Source organism: Rutilus rutilus (assembly GCF_951802725.1).
Source record: "Rutilus rutilus genome assembly, chromosome: 9".
NCBI lineage: Eukaryota > Metazoa > Chordata > Actinopteri > Cypriniformes > Leuciscidae > Rutilus > Rutilus rutilus.
This window is the reverse complement of record NC_140223.1, coordinates 15,475,883-15,494,680: the sequence shown is the minus strand read 5'-3', so window position 1 is coordinate 15,494,680 and position 18,798 is coordinate 15,475,883. Positions and strand designations below refer to the sequence as shown.

At 35.8% G+C, this 18,798-nt stretch overlaps 2 protein-coding genes across 4 annotated transcripts; both read left to right on the top strand.

Moving 5' to 3' along the window:
* Positions 1-54: 54 nt before the first annotated feature.
* On the top strand, positions 55-13,648 carry cul5a (cullin 5a). 2 transcript variants are annotated; one of them, XM_084418931.1, is made up of 20 exons: positions 55-120; positions 2,206-2,315; positions 2,417-2,516; positions 2,596-2,772; positions 4,934-5,075; positions 5,183-5,328; positions 5,490-5,570; positions 5,776-5,869; positions 6,442-6,572; positions 6,670-6,777; positions 7,041-7,105; positions 7,197-7,253; positions 8,096-8,228; positions 8,312-8,443; positions 8,536-8,659; positions 9,139-9,314; positions 9,417-9,578; positions 10,375-10,493; positions 10,582-10,705; positions 10,822-13,648. In XM_084418931.1, the coding sequence occupies exons 1-20, from the start codon at positions 94-96 to the stop codon at positions 11,014-11,016; spliced, it is 2,403 nt and encodes an 800-aa protein (XP_084275057.1). In that variant the 5' UTR covers positions 55-93; the 3' UTR covers positions 11,017-13,648. The 2 variants fall into 2 exon arrangements, with proteins under 2 accessions (XP_084275057.1, XP_084275058.1); XM_084418932.1 differs by lacking the exon at positions 7,197-7,253.
* A 1,775-nt stretch (positions 13,649-15,423) lies between these two features.
* Positions 15,424-17,920, top strand: mrpl28 (mitochondrial ribosomal protein L28). 2 transcript variants are annotated; one of them, XM_084419851.1, is made up of 6 exons: positions 15,424-15,559; positions 15,835-16,137; positions 16,277-16,429; positions 17,260-17,394; positions 17,495-17,581; positions 17,672-17,920. In XM_084419851.1, exons 2-6 carry the CDS (start codon positions 15,850-15,852, stop codon positions 17,765-17,767), a joined length of 759 nt encoding a protein of 252 aa, XP_084275977.1. In that variant the 5' UTR covers positions 15,424-15,559; positions 15,835-15,849; the 3' UTR covers positions 17,768-17,920. The 2 variants fall into 2 exon arrangements, with proteins under 2 accessions (XP_084275977.1, XP_084275976.1); XM_084419850.1 differs by having other exon boundaries at positions 17,492-17,581.
* Positions 17,921-18,798: the final 878 nt, after the last annotated feature.

The following is an 18,798-nucleotide window of genomic DNA, read 5'->3' as shown; positions in this document are numbered from 1 at the left end:
ATCCATTTGCAGAAACGAACCGAAGATCCCATCGCTAGTTCTAATACCGAACCAATTCTCGCGAGATCGGACGAGGGGATAAGTTAAGGAAACATGGCGACGATGTCTCATTTGTTAAAGGTAAGAGACACTTTAGCTCTTTGCCTCCAAATTCTCCAGAAACTGTCAAAAAAAACGTGTACACGCCTATAACCTTCAAATGACTATGTTGTACCACTGACGTTTAGTGGCTTGCTCGGACTCTTACGTGCATGTCCAGTGAGTTTATAAGACTGTCTTGCAGCCTGTGTTTAGCTAGCAGGCTGTGAGCTAGCTGAGATTAATGAAGCCAATAATCACAATAATGCTGGACTGCATGCAGACTACTTAAAGTCAGTTTTCACGCCACTGGGTGTTGACCCAAAGTATTATTTTGTTTATAAATGTATATCATAAAGGGACATGTACCTGATGACAGTTAGCACGCATGTTGCTAGCCTGGCAAATGATTAAATGACACAGTGTTGTGACTGAGCTAAAGAAATGACTATATGTGTTGATCATATCGAGTTTCATGTGCTAATCTTTTTTTGCCTTACATGTCATGTCACTAGGGTCAGATAGTTAAAATATGTGAGGAAATCATTTGAGGAGTATTAATTAGAGAGAGTAGAGACATTCAAATTGTTTTAATGCAGTGAAGTATGTGTGGTTGTGTGTCAGAACCTAGTGATCTGCTTACCTAGACAGTATATTGAATGTCATATATGTGTTCAAACCTATTTTTTACAGTCTATGGTTCAAACACACTAGTGATATCCAAAATGCTGTCTAGAGGCATGAACTATCAGGTTGATTTTAAAAACCGTTCAGCCTGTTGCTTGCTATCTATATTTGGTGGAAAATACATAAATTTGAAATAAAATTACTGACTTCTTTTCTGGTTAACTAATTTCATAGCTAGCATTTTTTTTTATCCAAAATATGTACAATTAAATAATATTTTTACACTTATTAGAACTGGAAAGTATGCATAATAGCATTTTGTGTTCACAAGTGATATTTACCTTGATTTTTACTTTTTTGTTTTCATCATGTCTCTTAATTTCAAGCTCTTCACTGTCTCTTTGGTAAAGTACAATAATGTTTTAGAAATGTAAAACTTTAGTAATTGTTAATTGTGCTGGAAGTTCATTTCTGCACACTGACACATTTGAAATTGTATATTTATTTAAAAATGTTAATGGTTTATTTAAAATATATATTTAATGCACTTTCATAATTTAAGATTGAAAGTCTAAGTCTGGTGCAATGGTAACACAAAAGGATAGTTCACCAAAAAATGAAAATTCTGACATTAATTAATTACTCCCGTAAGACTTTCGTTCGTCTTCGGAACACAAATGAAGATATTTTTAAGCAAATCTGAGCCAGTTCTGTCTTGATAGCTACGCAACTACCACTTTGACGCTTAAAAAGTTAATTAATAGATCGTAAAACGAATCCATTTTAATCGAGCAGATATACAATGATCAGCAAACATAAAAGCTCAGCCAAACCTGCTTGACAGGCATAAACAAGGGAGCCTAAATTAAATCTGTCAATCATATGAAGTGATTGAGTCTCTTCATAAAATTTGGACTAAACTGCTCAATTCATATGGATTAGTTTTACAATCTCTTTATGAACTTTTTGAAGCAACCAAGTGGTAGTCAGTGGTGGGACAGAAGTCTATCAGATTTCATTCAAATATCTTAATTTGTCTTCTGAAGATGAACGAAAGTCTTACGGGTTTGGAATGACATGAGGGTGAGTAAATATTTTTTGGGTGAACTATCCCTTTAAATCTATACATGTATACATGTTCAATGTATTTGAAAAGTAGCAAATGGCATGTTGAAAGATTAGTAAAGAATCTTTCTTTGTGACCTTAATGCAAAAAACTGAAGTAATAAAAACAAAGAAATACTACAAAATACTACTAAAAAAGTTAAAATAATTCAAAGAAATTTTCAGTTTTTTAACAGCAGCAATAACAAAAATCAACCCAAGACATAAGAAATAAAAGAAACAAACTACTTGCCTTATTGTAAATGCTTTGAGAAGCACAGATTTTCTGAAAAAATTAAACACAAAAGTCTTCCATAATGTCTGGTTCATTTTGTTACATATTAATGCAGGCATGCTCTTGTTCATCTGTTTCCTCTTCCATGTCTTTTTACTTAGAACAAGGGTTCCCTCCAGTTTGAGGACAAGTGGGATCTTATGCGCCCCATTGTCCTTAAGTTGCTTCGCCAAGAGTCTGTAACTAAGCAGCAGTGGTTCGATCTTTTCTCGTAAGACCTTATATTATGAATTCAGATCTTTTTATATCCTACACATTAACTAAAGTCTGAGTGTGTTCAGTCTGTCTTTCTATTCTTCTTCATTCTCATAGAGATGTTCATGCAGTTTGTCTATGGGATGACAAAGGACCTGCAAAGATCCACCAGGCCCTCAAGGAGGACATCTTAGATTTTATTAAGCAAGCTCAAGCGGTAAGAGAGATCCAGGATTAAGTGACCTGTTAATGTTCTTCAGCAGAGTCATCTCTCATTCTTGAACATTGGTGTTTAGAGAGTGCTCAGTCACCAAGATGACACGGCGCTCCTCAAGGCTTACATCGTGGAGTGGAGGAAGTTCTTCACGCAGTGTGACATTCTGCCCAAACCGTTCTGCCAGCTGGAGATCACCCTGATGGGCAAACAGGGCAGCAACAAAAAGTCCAATATGGAAGACAGCATTGTTAGGAAGGTCAGTGGGATAAAACATTTTTTAGGGCTGGGTTGAAAATACCACTTAAATCCTAAGAATCAGTCTTTTAGTCTATGCTGTTTCCAGATAACGTGTGAACAAATCTTCACTATACATTATTTTGTAGCGTGACTGTACCGTTTTTGCGCTCTTTAATGTGGCGTGACAGATCGCTGTAGTGCCTCAGTTCAAGCGGCTCGTGAACTAATCATCTCATTCCACATTACTACTAGTTACAGCACCAAATAAACACGAATGAACGTCAGAAAGTATGTAGAAAGAAACAGTACAATTTACCGAAATATATCATCCCCCAGTTTCACAGACAAGGCTTAAGCACTAAAATATCTTAACCCTCTGGGCTTCCTCATTAATGTGTTACACTTGGCTTCCTTTCGTGCAAAAACGTACGAAGCCTTAAAATTTTACTTTTTTTTTTTTCCAGGAAAACCAATGAAATATATTTTTGTTCAATAATATTTTTTTATTATTATTTAGAATTTTTAAAGATTTTTATAATACTTTGCATTAATTATATAATGTTTATGAGCTATTTTTTCCATTAGAATTAATATATATATATATATATATATATATATATATATATATAAACTCTAAAGTTGATATATATATAAAGTCTTAAAGCTTAGAGTCTGAACTTTACAGTGAATGTATCCACTTTGAAAAACTCTTAAGTATTGCTGAGTTATTTGCTGATAAATAGAATTTCTTTTTTTCATAATCTATAAAATAATGTACTGCAATGTGCCAAAAACATCATACAGCTCATGAACAATTCACAGATCATTGAAAATGGCACTTCATTTTTTACAGTATATTATTACAATTAAAATGAGCCCAAAATTAACATAATCTATTGCTTTTATGACAAGATATTCTTCATGGAGAAACAATTGCCCATGAGGGGGCGTCAAAGACTGTACAAAAAGGCTATCTCTGTTCCAAATGCTGTAACTTTTGATTCCTTTATCCAAAAAAAATTTTTATCCAGATGCAGGTGGGTGTCATATTTGCACTCTTGATGTTTTAGAGTGTCACCCCTTCATTGCTGTGCACTTTTTTTCTGCACAGTGGCTGATTTGTAGTTTTTACCACCAAAAGTTTCTCTGAGTTTTCCTATTTTTTCGTATTTCCCATTAATTTCCTATGGTCGGTCATTTTTGCACGAAGGAAGCTAAGTGTGACTTTTTTTTTTTTTTACGACCCTTTAACATATCTGAATCATCTCCTTGATTTTTCACATAGGTAATATAACAAAAGTCACCAAGTTTCATCCCCCTCCGATGAAGCAACGTTTTCGTGCATTTTTGCACGAAGAAGCCCAGAGGGTTAAAATATGTCAGTGCCATTGTTTTGTTACTGGTAATGCACACCAGTAATGTTTTTTTCTAAGGAAAATTGAAAACAAAATCGACTTAAATGTCCTAATTGAACTAAGGCTTAATCCTGGTTTAATCTAAACCCTGTCTGTGAAACCAGGCCCATGTCTCATGTAATCGCACAATCAATGTTTCAACCACGGAAAGACGTTCAAAGTATTTTAAGGTGTACTTGTTACATTTAATATCAATTAACTACATGTAGTTACTATAGGGTTAGGATTAAGTTTGATTTAGGGTTAGTTGCACGCAGTTATGCATAATGTATAGTAATTACATGTAACAAGGACACAGTAAAACAAAGTGTTACCATATATGCCCTATATTACATATTCATTATATTTTACTTAACCTGTTCATCAATATTTAATGTATGTTTGAATAAATCCGTCATGAAAATAAGTTTTTATTGATAGCCACAGTGGAAACATAATTGTCATAAAAAAGTTATCCAAAAAAACTGCCTTATGTGCAAATTAAAATGTCGGTGTACAAATCAGTTATTAATTTTAGTCTTTAATATAGTAGTATTGTACCAACTGACAGGGATCCCTAAATAATTGACAGCATTAGTTGACGTACTGTACCTGATATTTATCCAAATGATTCAATATCGAATTGAATTGAGATCGGAACTGAATTGAATCACAAGCCTGTGAATCGAAATTTAATCGAATTGTGAAATTTGTGTCAATGCCCAGCATTATTGTTTACCTAAAAATGGGATTCATTCTTTAGTTTTGCTTGTTATGTTCTTGCAGTTGATGCTGGACACTTGGAACGAATCTATATTCTCCAACATCAAGAATAGATTGCAGGATAGTGCAATGAAGTTGGTCCATGCCGAGCGGCTGGGAGAGGCGTTTGACTCGCAGTTGGTCATCGGGGTCAGAGAGTCGTATGGTGAGATTTGCTGCAGTTCTTTTATTGGATTGAGTGACTTTTTTGTAGAAAATTCAAAGAATTGGATGGCGTTATTAATTAGAAGTCACTTATAATCTCTCTTCCAGTGAACCTGTGCTCCAACCCTGATGATAAACTGCAGATCTACAGGGATAACTTTGAGAAAGCCTACCTAGACTCCACTGAGAGGTTCTATAGGACCCAGGCACCGTCCTACCTGCAGCAGAATGGAGTACAAAACTACATGAAATATGTACGGCCTGCCAGTGATCAGATTTTAGAACTTCGTATTCCATACTAATCATGTTAGATTAAAACTGCACAGCCAAGAGTAGAGTTATGACTCCTGCTAACACTCTACATTTCTTCCATACTTGTGTTTGCAGTCATGTGTTCTCACATCTCTGTTTACAGGCTGACGCTAAGTTAAGGGAAGAGGAGAAACGTGCACTACGATATTTAGAGACACGACGTGAATGTAACTCTGTACAAGCAGTGAGTATATGATTGTCTTTTAAATAATGCATTAATAATTCATTCATTCACAATATAGGGCATCAATTGTTAAAATATTTGTGTATTTTTAAATGTAAATATATATAGAAAAAAAAGATTATTTTTTAAATGATTCAGTATTTGATGAATGAAGTCATATAGCCAGGTATGTCAGTCTGAAATTGTGGATTGTTTTTTTCCCCAGCTTATGGAATGTTGTGTGAATGCGCTTGTAACGTCATTTAAAGAAACTATCTTGGCTGAATGTCCAGGCATGATCAAACGGAATGAGACTGACAGTGAGTATGAGACTTGGAAATCTATATTTAAAATGATCCCTTTAGGTTTTTTTAAAATATAAACTACCATTGAAAATGTATATGAAAGAAGATTCTTATGCTCATCAAGGCTGCATTTATTTGATTAAAAATACAGTAAAAAACAGTAATATTGTGAAATATTATTACAATTTAAATAACTGTTTTCTATTTGAATATGCTTTAAAATGTGATTTATTCCTGTGATCCAAAGCTGAATATTCAGTATCATTACTACTTATTTAGTGTCACATGAATCATGATCCTTCAGAAATCATTCTAATATTCTGATTTGTTGCTCAAGAAACATTTCTTCTTGTTATCAATGAGAGAAGTTTTTTTATTTTTATAAATGTCTTTACTAATGCTTTTGATCAATTTAATGCATCCTTGCTGAATAAAAATATGGATTCCTTTTAAAAGAAAAATCTTACTGACCCTATGCTATTGAACAGTAGTGTATTTTCCATAAAGTTGAATTTTTTCTAAATAGCTATATAATATCTTTAAATATAAGAAAAAAAATTAAACCTCAGTGAACTCTTCATCCACAGAGCTGCACCTCATGTTCTCTCTCATGGATAAAGTTCCCAATGGGATTGAACCCATGCTGAAAGACCTTGAGGATCACATCATCAGTGCTGGACTGGCAGACATGGTGGCCGCTGCCGAGACCATCACAACAGTGAGAACTATATTCAAAGCTTTGAAATTCTGACCTTTGTGTTATGGCAGATTCTCAACCATTAGGTGTTAACGTTCTTGTTTATGTTTTTCCTCAGGACTCTGAGAAATATGTGGAGCAGCTCCTGACTCTGTTCAATCGCTTTAGTAAATTAGTAAAGGAAGCTTTCCAGGATGATCCTCGGTTCCTGACAGCCAGAGACAAAGTGAGCACGCCGCCGCATCAGTATTCATTCTCTCTGTCTTACAGTTGGTCTCAGTAAGTAGCCTGCATGACTAGATCACACTGCAGATGGTTACCAGAGATCTGTGATGACACAGGAGAACATCGGAAGGTTATACAACAATAATCCATTAGAAACACTGTTGATGTTACTGGAAAATGAATTGACTTGTTTATTTTACATAAAGTGTTTGTCTTGCGTACATTTTTAATGACTTGTAACATATAGTTTTTAATTTCCCCCAGGCATACAAAGCAGTTGTAAATGATGCCACAATATTTAAGTTGGAGCTGCCATTAAAACAGAAGGGGTGAGTAATGGTTTATAGTGAGAAGCACAAAATAACCTCCTTTTAACTTCATAGCGGAGTGCTGCTAATGGACCCTTTTCACATTTACAAGGTTCTCCGAAAAAGAAGTCGTCATACTTGGCTTAACTTCTGCAGCAGTGAACAGAAAGTACAACAAATATATTTTTTTATACTGTTTTCTACAATGGCATAATAATTTGACACAAATTTTAGTGCTATAAATGTACATTCATTTTTAAAAATGAAAAAATAAACTTCTAGATTCACAGTCTGTGAAAAGGGTCCGTATGAATGTGACCATTCTTGTTCCATGTTTCAGAGTTGTATCAGCTTATATCAATCATGTTTGATGACACTTTAAAGGGTTAGTTCACCTAAAAATGAAAGACTTTCGTATATATTTTCGAAACACAAATTAAGATATTTTTATGAAATCTGAGAAATTTCTGTCTGTCCCTCTATTGACAGCTATGCAACTACCACTTTGACGCTTCAAAAAGTTCATAAAGAGATCATAAAATTAATCCATATGAATTGAGCGGTTTAGTCCAAGTTTTCTGAAGAGACTCAATCACTTTATATGATGAATCGATTGAATTTAGGCTTTTATTCACACATACATTTATCAGCGAACAGAAACTCTTGACGCGCAAGAACTAACCTCATTGGTTCTTGCTGAAGCTCAAACGTGCTGCGTAACACGAGAGTGAACCTCATTGGTTCTTGATCGTGTCTCTTCAGAAAATTTGGACTAAACCCCTCAATTCATATGGATTAGTTTTACGATCTCTTTATTAATGTTTTGAAGCGTCAAAGTGGTACTTGCGGTCAATGGAGGGACAGAAATCTCTCAGAATTCATTCAAACATCTTCATCTGTCTTTTGAAGATGAACGAAAGTCTTAGGGGTTTGGAACGACATGAGGGTGAGTAAATGATAACAGAATTTTCATTTTTTGGTGAACTAACCCTTTAATGTTTCTAAATGCAGAGTGGGCCTCAAAACACAACCGGAGTCAAAGTGTCCGGAGCTGCTTGCCAACTATTGTGACATGCTGCTAAGAAAGACGCCCCTCAGCAAAAAGCTGACCTCAGAGGAGATTGAGCTCAAACTGAAGGAAGTGGTGAGGCGTTTATGACATGTCACATGTTGTTGTCGTCCTCAAAAGTGTTTCGAAATGTAAATACTACTAATTCCTTCCTGTAGCTGCTTGTGCTAAAATACGTCCAGAATAAGGATGTGTTCATGAGATACCACAAAGCCCACCTGACCAGGCGTCTGATCCTGGACATCTCAGCGGACAGTGAGATCGAGGAGAACATGGTCGAGTGGCTCAGGGTGAGAATAAAAGAGAAATGAGTGACTGAAACTCAATTTGAGTGTTTTGTATTTTAATGGCTTACTGTTGGCTTCGGTCTGGCATGCTTCAGGAAGTTGGGATGCCGGCTGACTATGTGAACAAGCTAGCTAGAATGTTCCAAGACATCAAAGTGTCCGAAGATCTTAACCAGGTTTTCAAGGAGGTGCACAAACACAACAAGCTGGCTTTACCAGGTGACTTACTAGCCCAGTTTTTCTCTATATATATGCATTTACACTACCTTTGAAAAGTGTGGGGTCAGTAAGATTTTTCATCAAAGAATCCTGAAAAAATTGATCCTGGTTTCCAAAAAATATTAAGCAGCATTAACCATGTGAAAAAATGTTTCTTGAGCAGCAAATCAGCATATTAGAATGATTTCTGAAGGATCATGTGACACTGAAGACTGGAGTAATGATGCTGAAAATTCGTTAGGCTGCTCACTGCAGAGCCAATGGGTGGAGCTTGACATCCAGCTCCTCCTCTCTGGATGTTAGGGGTGGCGCTTTGAGGTCTAGCTACACCCTAACCCTACCCATATCCCTAAACCAAATTTGGTCAAGCTCCACCATAGTGAACATTTGCGATAAATATTAGTGATGATGTGATGTGGTTTGTTTTTCATTTGGACAGTAGTTCCTAAGGTCTCTTTCTCTCCCCTTCTGTTACTCAGCGGACTCTGTGAACATAAAGATCTTGAATGCTGGAGCTTGGTCACGCAGCTCAGAGAAAGTGTTTGTGTCTCTGCCCACCGAGCTTGAAGATCTCATCCCTGAGGTGGAGGACTTCTACAAGAAGAACCACAGCGGCCGCAAACTCCACTGGCACCACCTCATGTCTAATGGCATTGTGGGTGTATTTTATACACTTTGGGTGTTTAATGCTTAGTAGTGATTTGCAACTGTAAATGCTTGCAACTTCTAGCTAATAAGTCTGTGTGCTCTCCGGTAGATCACTTTCAAGAATGAAGTAGGGCAATACGACCTGGAGGTCACGACCTTCCAACTGGCTGTACTTTTTGCCTGGAACCAAAGACCACGCGAGAAGATCAGCTTTGAGAATCTGAAACTTGCCACTGAGCTGCCTGACGCCGAACTGAGACGAACTCTCTGGGTATTCTGTTAATCAACACCAAATTAATTGAAGAAAAATTGAAAAGCACTCTGGAAACTTCTGCACAAGAATTGCACTTTTTGTGTTAAGATGTTTAGTTAAAACAGAACATTGTCTGCATTAAAGACTTAAAAAAAAGAACATGCACTGAAAAGTTGCAAAAAATATCAGTTTTTGTTCATAGAGTGGAAAACACTTTGAAATTACGCAAACTGGCAATAGAAAAGCTGAAAATGTCTTATCCACTTAAAACGCTATTGGCTTCTAGTATTTAAATAAAGTGATGGTTAAAGGAATATTCTGTAGCCTGAAAATGAATTTAGATTAGTGTTAATTATTGGAATATATTAACAATAATTTATTCATTTAAATTCTTTCTATACTTCCCCGGCCCCCTGGTTGAGAACCACTGCTTTAACATGGGTGCACTGATATTAAAATTCTGCCCGATATGGTTAAGCCGATAATTATCTTTTTGGTCGATAACTGATAAATAGCCAATATTAAAATGTTACACTATTTTGTGTAAACAAATTAAAAATAAAACACTAAGAACTCAAATCAATCATAACGTTACAAGTGAAAGTGAATTTAGATATCACAACATTATAATGTCCAGTATAAAAATGGCTATTCATTTTGAAATTTGATTACATTTATCAGGTTTTCAATTACTAGTGTTTTTAAAAATGAATTAGAAATATCAAATATCAATTGATTTTGAGAAGTTAAAATATCTTTGTTTATAGATGTGGTATCATCATCATTTACTTTTTTCTCCTCTCTTTTTGTTCAGTCTCTTGTTGCCTTCCCAAAGCTCAAACGTCAAGTGCTGTCATATGAACCGCCAGTGAGCTCTCCCAAAGACTTCACGGACAGCACATTGTTTTTCGTTAACCAGGAATTCTCCTTGATGTAAGGACAATCTCATCTCCTGCTTTGACTTTTACTCGCTCTTTCATTTACTTAGAAATTGCCCTTTTTTCCCCCCGTTTTTCCTCAGAAAAAATTCCAAGGTTCAAAAGAGGGGGAAGATAAACCTAATCGGCCGATTGCAGCTGACGACGGAGCGAATGAGAGAAGAGGAGAACGAAGGCATCGTCCAGCTTAGAATATTAAGAACACAGGTACAAAATCTTAGTAAAGTCATTACTAGTGCTCTCTGTTCACTAACACTAGTCACTATGCTCCAAGTGTACTTTGGGCTTAATTTGTTTTGTTTTTTTCTACCGCAACATTTCAGGAGGCCATCATTCAGATCATGAAGATGCGTAAGAAGATCACAAACGCTCAGCTGCAGACCGAGCTGGTGGAGATCCTCAAGAACATGTTCCTCCCTCAGAAGAAAATGATCAAGGAACAGATCGAGTGGCTCATTGAGCACAAGTACATCAAGAGAGACGAGACGGACATTAACACCTTCATCTACATGGCGTAGCGCGGAAACGACTCCGAAGATGATCTGTAACCGTTCCCAAGGACGACGTACCTGTCGAGGATCGGCAGCGGGGGGGAGGGATGGTGATGTCTCAGAGATACTGCTTAGGCTGCTGGTCTGGTGGCGTAGTCAAGAGCTTGTTTTAACGACAGACAGTCACACATCAGATAAAAAAATGTATTTAAAAAAAAAAAAATCCCTGCCTTACCTTACAGTGAAGACACATGGGGATCAGAATAGGAGATAAAAAAATAGGAAAAAAGACAAAGGATTCTATTTTTGCCATTGGTAGTCAGTATGCATGGTGGGCGTTTGGCCTTTTGTGTGTGTACATCTCCAGCAGCATGCGGTCAGTGGGAATGTCACATTCATCCGAGGACTTGCTTGTGTGTGCCGTGTTACGAGTGTTTTTTTGTTTTGTTTTCCCACATCCTCCGTCTGGACCCTGCCATGTCCCATCCTCACCGCACAGCCCGGGCCGAGAGCCGTCCCATCGTCGCCACTGCAAACACTGAGGAGCGCGGGCTGGGATGGAGGACTAGCATTAGCACTTTTCACACTCTCTGCCACAATGTCAGCATGGATTTATTTGGATTGATTTTCACATCTTTGGGTTTCGTTTCCACTTTTTTTTTCCTTCGTCAGAAGTTTGCAAACGTTGAACCATCTTTAAGCTGCGAAAGATTTGATTGGCTCATTGCAGTTTAGACGACAAGTTACTCTTCAAAATGCCAGGAAATGCTGCCGTTCAGATGTCACAAAGGGTCAAGGGCTGCAGAGAAAATCTTTCGTATCGGTTTGATATGTTTTTGTTTGTTTTGCTGTAAATGCATTATCAGTGTGCACCAAGTGAGACGGTCAGTGTAACGTAGTTTCAGAATTTTCCGTTATCGGTCTCGGAATAGTGACCGAGATGCTGACTGAATTGTTCCAGGAGCCTGTGATGAGGTGGCTCCACTAAGGTCCAATAACAGCCAGCTCATTGAACCTGTTGAATTTGAGTCACAACTACAATTTATTCTCATTGCCCCATCACAGCTGAGCACACACAAGCGGTAAAGCAGTTACATGAGTCCGAGTAAAGCAAGCACCGCTCCAACCTCAGGTAAAGTAGGGCAGAGTTATTTTAGTAGGTTGTGCTAACCCTAACCCTAACTTTTAATTAGCGCATCGCGGTTCTTGCTAAACACACATTGCCAAAGCAAAGCACAAGAGTGCTGATCTTAAAATCATTATAGTGATTGTTTTCCCTCTATTTTTGAGGTTCCCTGAGAAAGCCTCGTCATTCGTCGCCACATTTTAGTGGGAAACGTGATTCGGTAGTATCCTATTATGTGTCTCTGAACAAACGCTTGTGCAATTACTGATCAGCTGTTTATTATAATCAAATGAACTGTCTCATGATTATTAGCGTTTAAGTGCATACAAGTATTAATATGGATAATGTTATTATCCAGGCAGATTTCGTATATAGGCAGTCTCTGGTCAGTCTAGGATGTAGTTTCTTCAGTGGGTTTCAAATGACGGTTGAATCAAACATCAGTGTGTTCACCATATATCAGCCATTCAGTGTGTTGTCTGGAAAAAAAAATGACTAAACTACCATTTTCACTGGCTGATGCTATCAAGTTTTGATTTTAAATTCATCTGCACTCAAACTAAATGGGCAAATAATGAGTTTCTGAGGAGATCCCACATGAAATCCACAGTGATATTTCTATAAAATTGCTGCGGAACAGCTTTCCATCTCCACTATAACATTTCTCGTTAGTTTTTTTCAGTTTTTTTCACATTTCAGTCACTCATTTGTTTCCCTGGTGTTTGATTTCACATGGTAACTCAAAATAGTGAAAAGGTTCCATTTGATTATACTGCGAAAGCGTTGTTTATAAGATCTAGATGTACAATGGTGTTTGAGAACATTGAGTTCGATTGTCCTCTTTATTTATTAATAACTTAAGCATGTTTGAGAGGACGATAGAGAGAGAGTGTGTGTGTGTCTGTGTGTGTGCGCGTGCACGCTTAGGAGCCTTTTGCAACAGGGTGATGTCATATCCTGTTGCATTTATGCATTTTCATTTTTTGGAGTTTAAAATTGATGTTTCTGCCAACTGTATGTTTTCCTCTATCAATTACTCTTGGTAAATACCTTTTTTAAATTTCAGTAGGACAAGCACTATGGTTTTCATATTTATCAATCACAGTTGGCGTTTGTTGTGTGCTTGTGTTATTCATGAGCCCATTGTTTGTTTGTTTTTTGGTTTGTTTTTTTAATGACATCACATGAAATGCAGTCCCAAAAGCTGAAATGTCAGTTCATTGTAGTAGAAGATGATGAAACTGAATAAAAATGTTGTGAGTGACCTTACAGGGGAATGCTATATGAAATTATGAATTATACTTTATTGTTTGCAAATTGTTTTCTCTGATGCACATGAAATGTTCCAGTAACAAGAGTGCACATCGTTCAGTGATATAATGCAATAAGTGAGCGTGAAACAAAACATTTTGGAATCTGTCGATGGGATATTCTGTAATAAAGTTGTGTCCACATATAAACACTCACTATTAAGTTGATTATATTGGACTGCAATGGTGAGATGGGGTGATAAATATATATTTTTCAACTTCATGGCCGGCACATCAGTATTTTCGTCATTCTAATATGATAATGTGTACTTGTTGTCCTTTTTGTCTCTCCACTATATCACATACCAGGAGGAGTGGTGTTTGTGTCTTATCACTCTCCTGTTTTGTTGAGTGTCTTCCATTATTGTCACAGCATAAAAGTTTTGTTCATTACAAACAACGAATGATCTTTATCCAAACACTGACCAAAGTGGAAAGGTTTGTGTTTATTAAAAGCATCATCTCAGTCAGGTCACTTTATTTTAGTCAGATGTGTACTTGTGATGGTTTCTAATCACTATTCTCTGCATAGTTCTCACTATTCATAGTTTGTATGACACATTAGGACAGTTCTGCAATTATTCCCGCATACACTTTCTGGTAAACAGTTCGGTAGAAAACTGAACACATAAGTTCCCTGTAGTGTGAGAGACTGCTGTTGCAACAAGCAAAAATGTAAGTGTGGTTCCGAGAAGGTGCATATGCACTGCCTATGACTGTCTGTTTTCAAGATTTCTTGCCTGAAGCCTTTAAAGCTTCAAGAATATTTGAAAATTATGAAGTGAATGTGTGCCATTGTACAGTGAAGATCTGGAACGGATGCTATTCTTTAAGTGCGAGTGAACCATTTTCATGTACTGGATTTTTTTTTTATGTTGCATAATTTATTTACTGGCGAAATAAAAAATATTATTTGATTGAGGCTGATGTGAGTTGATGTTTTTTTTTATTTTATTTTTTTATCTCTTTCCACAACACAGAGCAAATAAAAGGTCAATGCCATAAACCCTGTGCAATAAAATGAAGGGTTTCTTTACCAATCAGAGTATGTCATTATGAAAAATAACTGAATTAGTAATATGATTGTTATTTCAAATTAAATATATAATATAAGAGCTAATATAATTCATGGTTAAATCATTTTTGGATGTCTTAGATGATTAGTGAGTCTAATCATGGTCATGATCAAATACATATTTTATGTAATAAAAACTGACAAAAAATAAATATATTACACAACATCAAATTGGTTGTGAATTAGATATTTATTAGTATTAAACTGAATTAAATTAGTGATAAGCTGAATCTCTATTAATTGACTAGAAAAATATACTACACAGGCTGCATAAGAAAACGTTTTGCGTAAAACTTTTGTTAATACTTTTATTCTTTCTAGAAAAAAGCAATATACAACGAAATAGCAAGCATGCCTGATTTGGTTTCAAGTCCCAGCAAAGAATTATTAACAAAACAATAAAATATGCAACAAAGACTGTGAAACTCCGCCCCACGTTTGAACCAATAGCAAGTACCTAATTTGCATGTGGTCCAACACTGGGCTTAATGTAGGATTTCTGCACATTTCACATTTCCATAAACTTCATAATGTGGGAATGATTAATATGTCATAACCTAATGATGATACGCTATTAAAATACAGTTTCATAAATTAAACATACCATAGATGTAACACATAGCGGAGCAGCGACCCTTATTTAGAAGTATATCCAACCTTTTGAAATGCCCGGATGAACCTCGGTGGTCCGGGGTGCAGGCTTCAAACCTGTAGCTGCTTAGCGGCAGAGTGGTTCAATTCCACCTTTCGGGCGACTAGACAGGAAATATGTGAAAGTTAAATATTAAAAATACTGTGTAATATCAATGTAATATTTTATTTTAGACCACCACGAGAACATAACTTCTGTTAAACCCGGAAGTTCAGCCGTGAAAACATCCAATCAGCGCAGTAAACACTCCACTGAACCAATCGCGATTCTCACACTAGTATCTGTCATGGGAAATGACGTATGGTGCCCTTGGTTAGCGTTACAGCGTGTGCTGGACTGAGAGGCTAGCAGGCTAATACTGATCATGTAAAATTAAATTTAACATTCTCCGATTGCGTCATTCCCCGGTAAGAGTGATGACCTGTATACAATCTTTTTTCCTTATTGTTATTATTTTTGCATTTCAGCTTTTTGTATAATAAAGCAAATATTTGTATCTCATAAGCTGTAGCTTATCAGCTAGTTTACAGTTGTACTTAATATATACAACATATGCATAAAATCGAATCTATGCAGTGTGTATATAATAATGTATATATGTATGCATTTTTTTTTTATTATGTTTTTTGTGTGTGTGTGTGCATTGTCTAATGCATGGACCTACTCAACCCTTCTTTCTAAGGTTTTGTCCTACAAAATGCCTCTACACAAGTATCCACCTAAAATCTGGGAAGCCCTGAAGCTGCAGACGGGCATCTATTCCCGTCTCCCCCAGCACTACCTGCGCTCCTTGCAGGACACCAGCCCTGCAACTCCAGTGCACTGGAAGCCTCTGGGTGTCAAATACAGAGTCAATCCTAAATCTGGACACAGAGAGCGAGTCCAGGATGTGCCTATCCCAGTTTATTATCCGCCAGAATCACAGGATGGACTCTGGGGTGGAGAAGGCTGGATTTCTGGCTTTAGATATGCCAAAGGTGACAAGGTAAGACCGACGAGAGAACTACTGAATTTAAGTTGATGTGAATTGATAGTACATAAATTAGAATGTAACTTGAAGACAGATGACTTACCCTATATTTTTTATATGATATTTACGTTGTGGATATGAATGATCACATCAGCTCTCTACAAGACTGCGCAAAACCTGGAAGCCCCAGTTGTTTAACAGAGAGCTGTACAGTGAGATCCTCGACCAAAAGTTCACTGTAACCGTCACATCTCGCACACTGGACCTCATTGATGCCGCCTTTGGCTTCGACTTCTACATTCTGAAGGTGGGAATCCTCACGAGTCTGTGGCATTTAGTGTGTTTTATTATTTTACAAAAATTATAATATTTATTACATATCTATATTATTTATCATATATGCCCGATGAAGGTCATGAGACCGAAACGTTGCTAATAAATATTTTTTCATACTTTTTGCTAGTATTGATAGTGTGTAGGATTTCCTTTTTTAGATGTCTAATAAAATGATATAATAATATATGTTTATAATGTAATATTTAATGTTTATATATATAACACAATTATAAAGTCCATCTGTGGCATTTAGTATGTTTTATTATTTGACAAAATTGTAATGCATTTATGTAATATGTTTATATAGTAATATGTTTAAAAAAAAAATTATATTTATTATGATAAAATTACAATAATTTTATATAATAATATGTTTGTATTTATAATATTTATTGTATAGAAGTTCTATTTATTGTATGTTTATTACTATATTAACAAAATTATGAAGTCCTTAAAAGTCTGTGTTATTTAGTATGTTTTATTATTTTACAAAATTATAATACTTTTATGTAATATATTAAATTTTTTTTTTTATATATTTATTATTATATTACATTATTGTATAAAATATGTAATTTGCTAAACATAGAATAATTTTTTAATTTATTAAATGTGTGCATTTTGTATGAAATGCAATAAGAATAAATTATGTAAATTGTTTGTAAAACCAGTCTTGTGTAAAGGGTTATTCAGTTCAATGTACTGTAAAAGTTAAGATAGAAATCCATTTTTAATGATTTATACAAGAAAAGTTTAAAGCATAATTTGGTCTGAATCTTGTGTGTATTTCTCTTGAATCAGACCCCAAAGCAAGATTTGAACTCCAAGTTTGGAATGGATCTAAAGCGTGCGATGCTTTTACGTCTGGCGCGGAGAGACACGGATCTGTATCCCGATGATCCGTCTCGCAGGGAGAAAATCTACAACCGCTACAAGGTTAGATAAGTTGATTACAAGATGTGTATTTGCAGCCTATGGTGTTGATAATCAGCCTGTGTTTTCTTCCGCTTGCCTTACTCGCATCTCTTAAAAGCAGCAGTTTGAGATCGCAGAGGACGAGGCTGAATGGGTGGGGTTGAGTCTGGAGGAAGCAGTTGAGAAACAGAGACTTCTGGAAAAGAAGGTAATGAAATGAACGGGAATGTGAAGGACGGACACTGCACGTCCGCTCACTGTCATCTGATAAATCTTACTCCGTTTTTTTCTTTCTTAGGATCCAGAGCCTCTTCACAAGAGTTTGGTGAAGCAGTTTGTGGAGGAGCTCACCATTAAGAAGCTCTCAGAGCCTCAGATAGTGGAGAAAAAATGATGACGGTTCTCTTCTCTGCCATTCTCTATGTCTGTCATACAGTCTGAAGAATAAACAATAATGTATTTATTTTCTATTAACATCTCCAACAACTATGTGCTTGTCTTCTGTAAATATGCCATTTATACTTAGTAATAAATTGATTTGCCAATCAAATTTTTTTTTTGTCTAGTTTCCTAACATTCCAGGAATGTTCTCTTTAGGTTCTTCTTTTTTTTGTAACCATAGACTAATATTCTCACTTAACATATGAGGGAGGTTTTTTTGTGGAAAAATAATGAGACTTTATACAGAACATTCTCTAACGGTTATTTTTAGGTTTTATTTATTTAAGAAAAATGTATAACATCATGTATAACACACAAAACAAACACATCATTGTTTAGTGACAATGTTTATATGGTACAATTTCTGGTAAGCTACGTTTTTTTATTATTGCTTGAAACAAATTTCACGATTTCAATTCAATTCTTGTGATTTGATTTAATATTGACTTTAATATTTTGGATAAATATTAGGTACACGAGATAGGCGTTAATTTTTCTCAAGAAAAAAAAAACTCATCTAATGCTGTAAACATACAGACAGCCCTATCAGCTGGTATAGAATTATAAAATAAAATAAATAAATATAATGTTTTTTATTATAATAATAACTTTATTTAATGATATAAGTAAAAAATATAATATGTAATATAGTAGGCTAAACATATTTAGCAAAATGCTCTCTATAGCTCTTTTTTCTAGCCAACTAACCTGCTATAGCCTATATTATGGTCATTAAATGGCTTTCCTGAGGTAAATGTTATGTGACATAATTGTTCTCCAGCTGTTTTATTGACCCTTTCCGCAGTTGAAAAACACTGATTGATCAATATTATGTATGATGAATATACATTTCGGTAAGTTGTACTGTTTCTTTCAACATTGTTCATTCGTGTTTAGCTAGAGATGATCGGTTCACGTGCCGCTAGGGATCTGTCACGTCACATTTACAAGCGCCAAAACGGTATTTATTGTTTGAATTTCGTA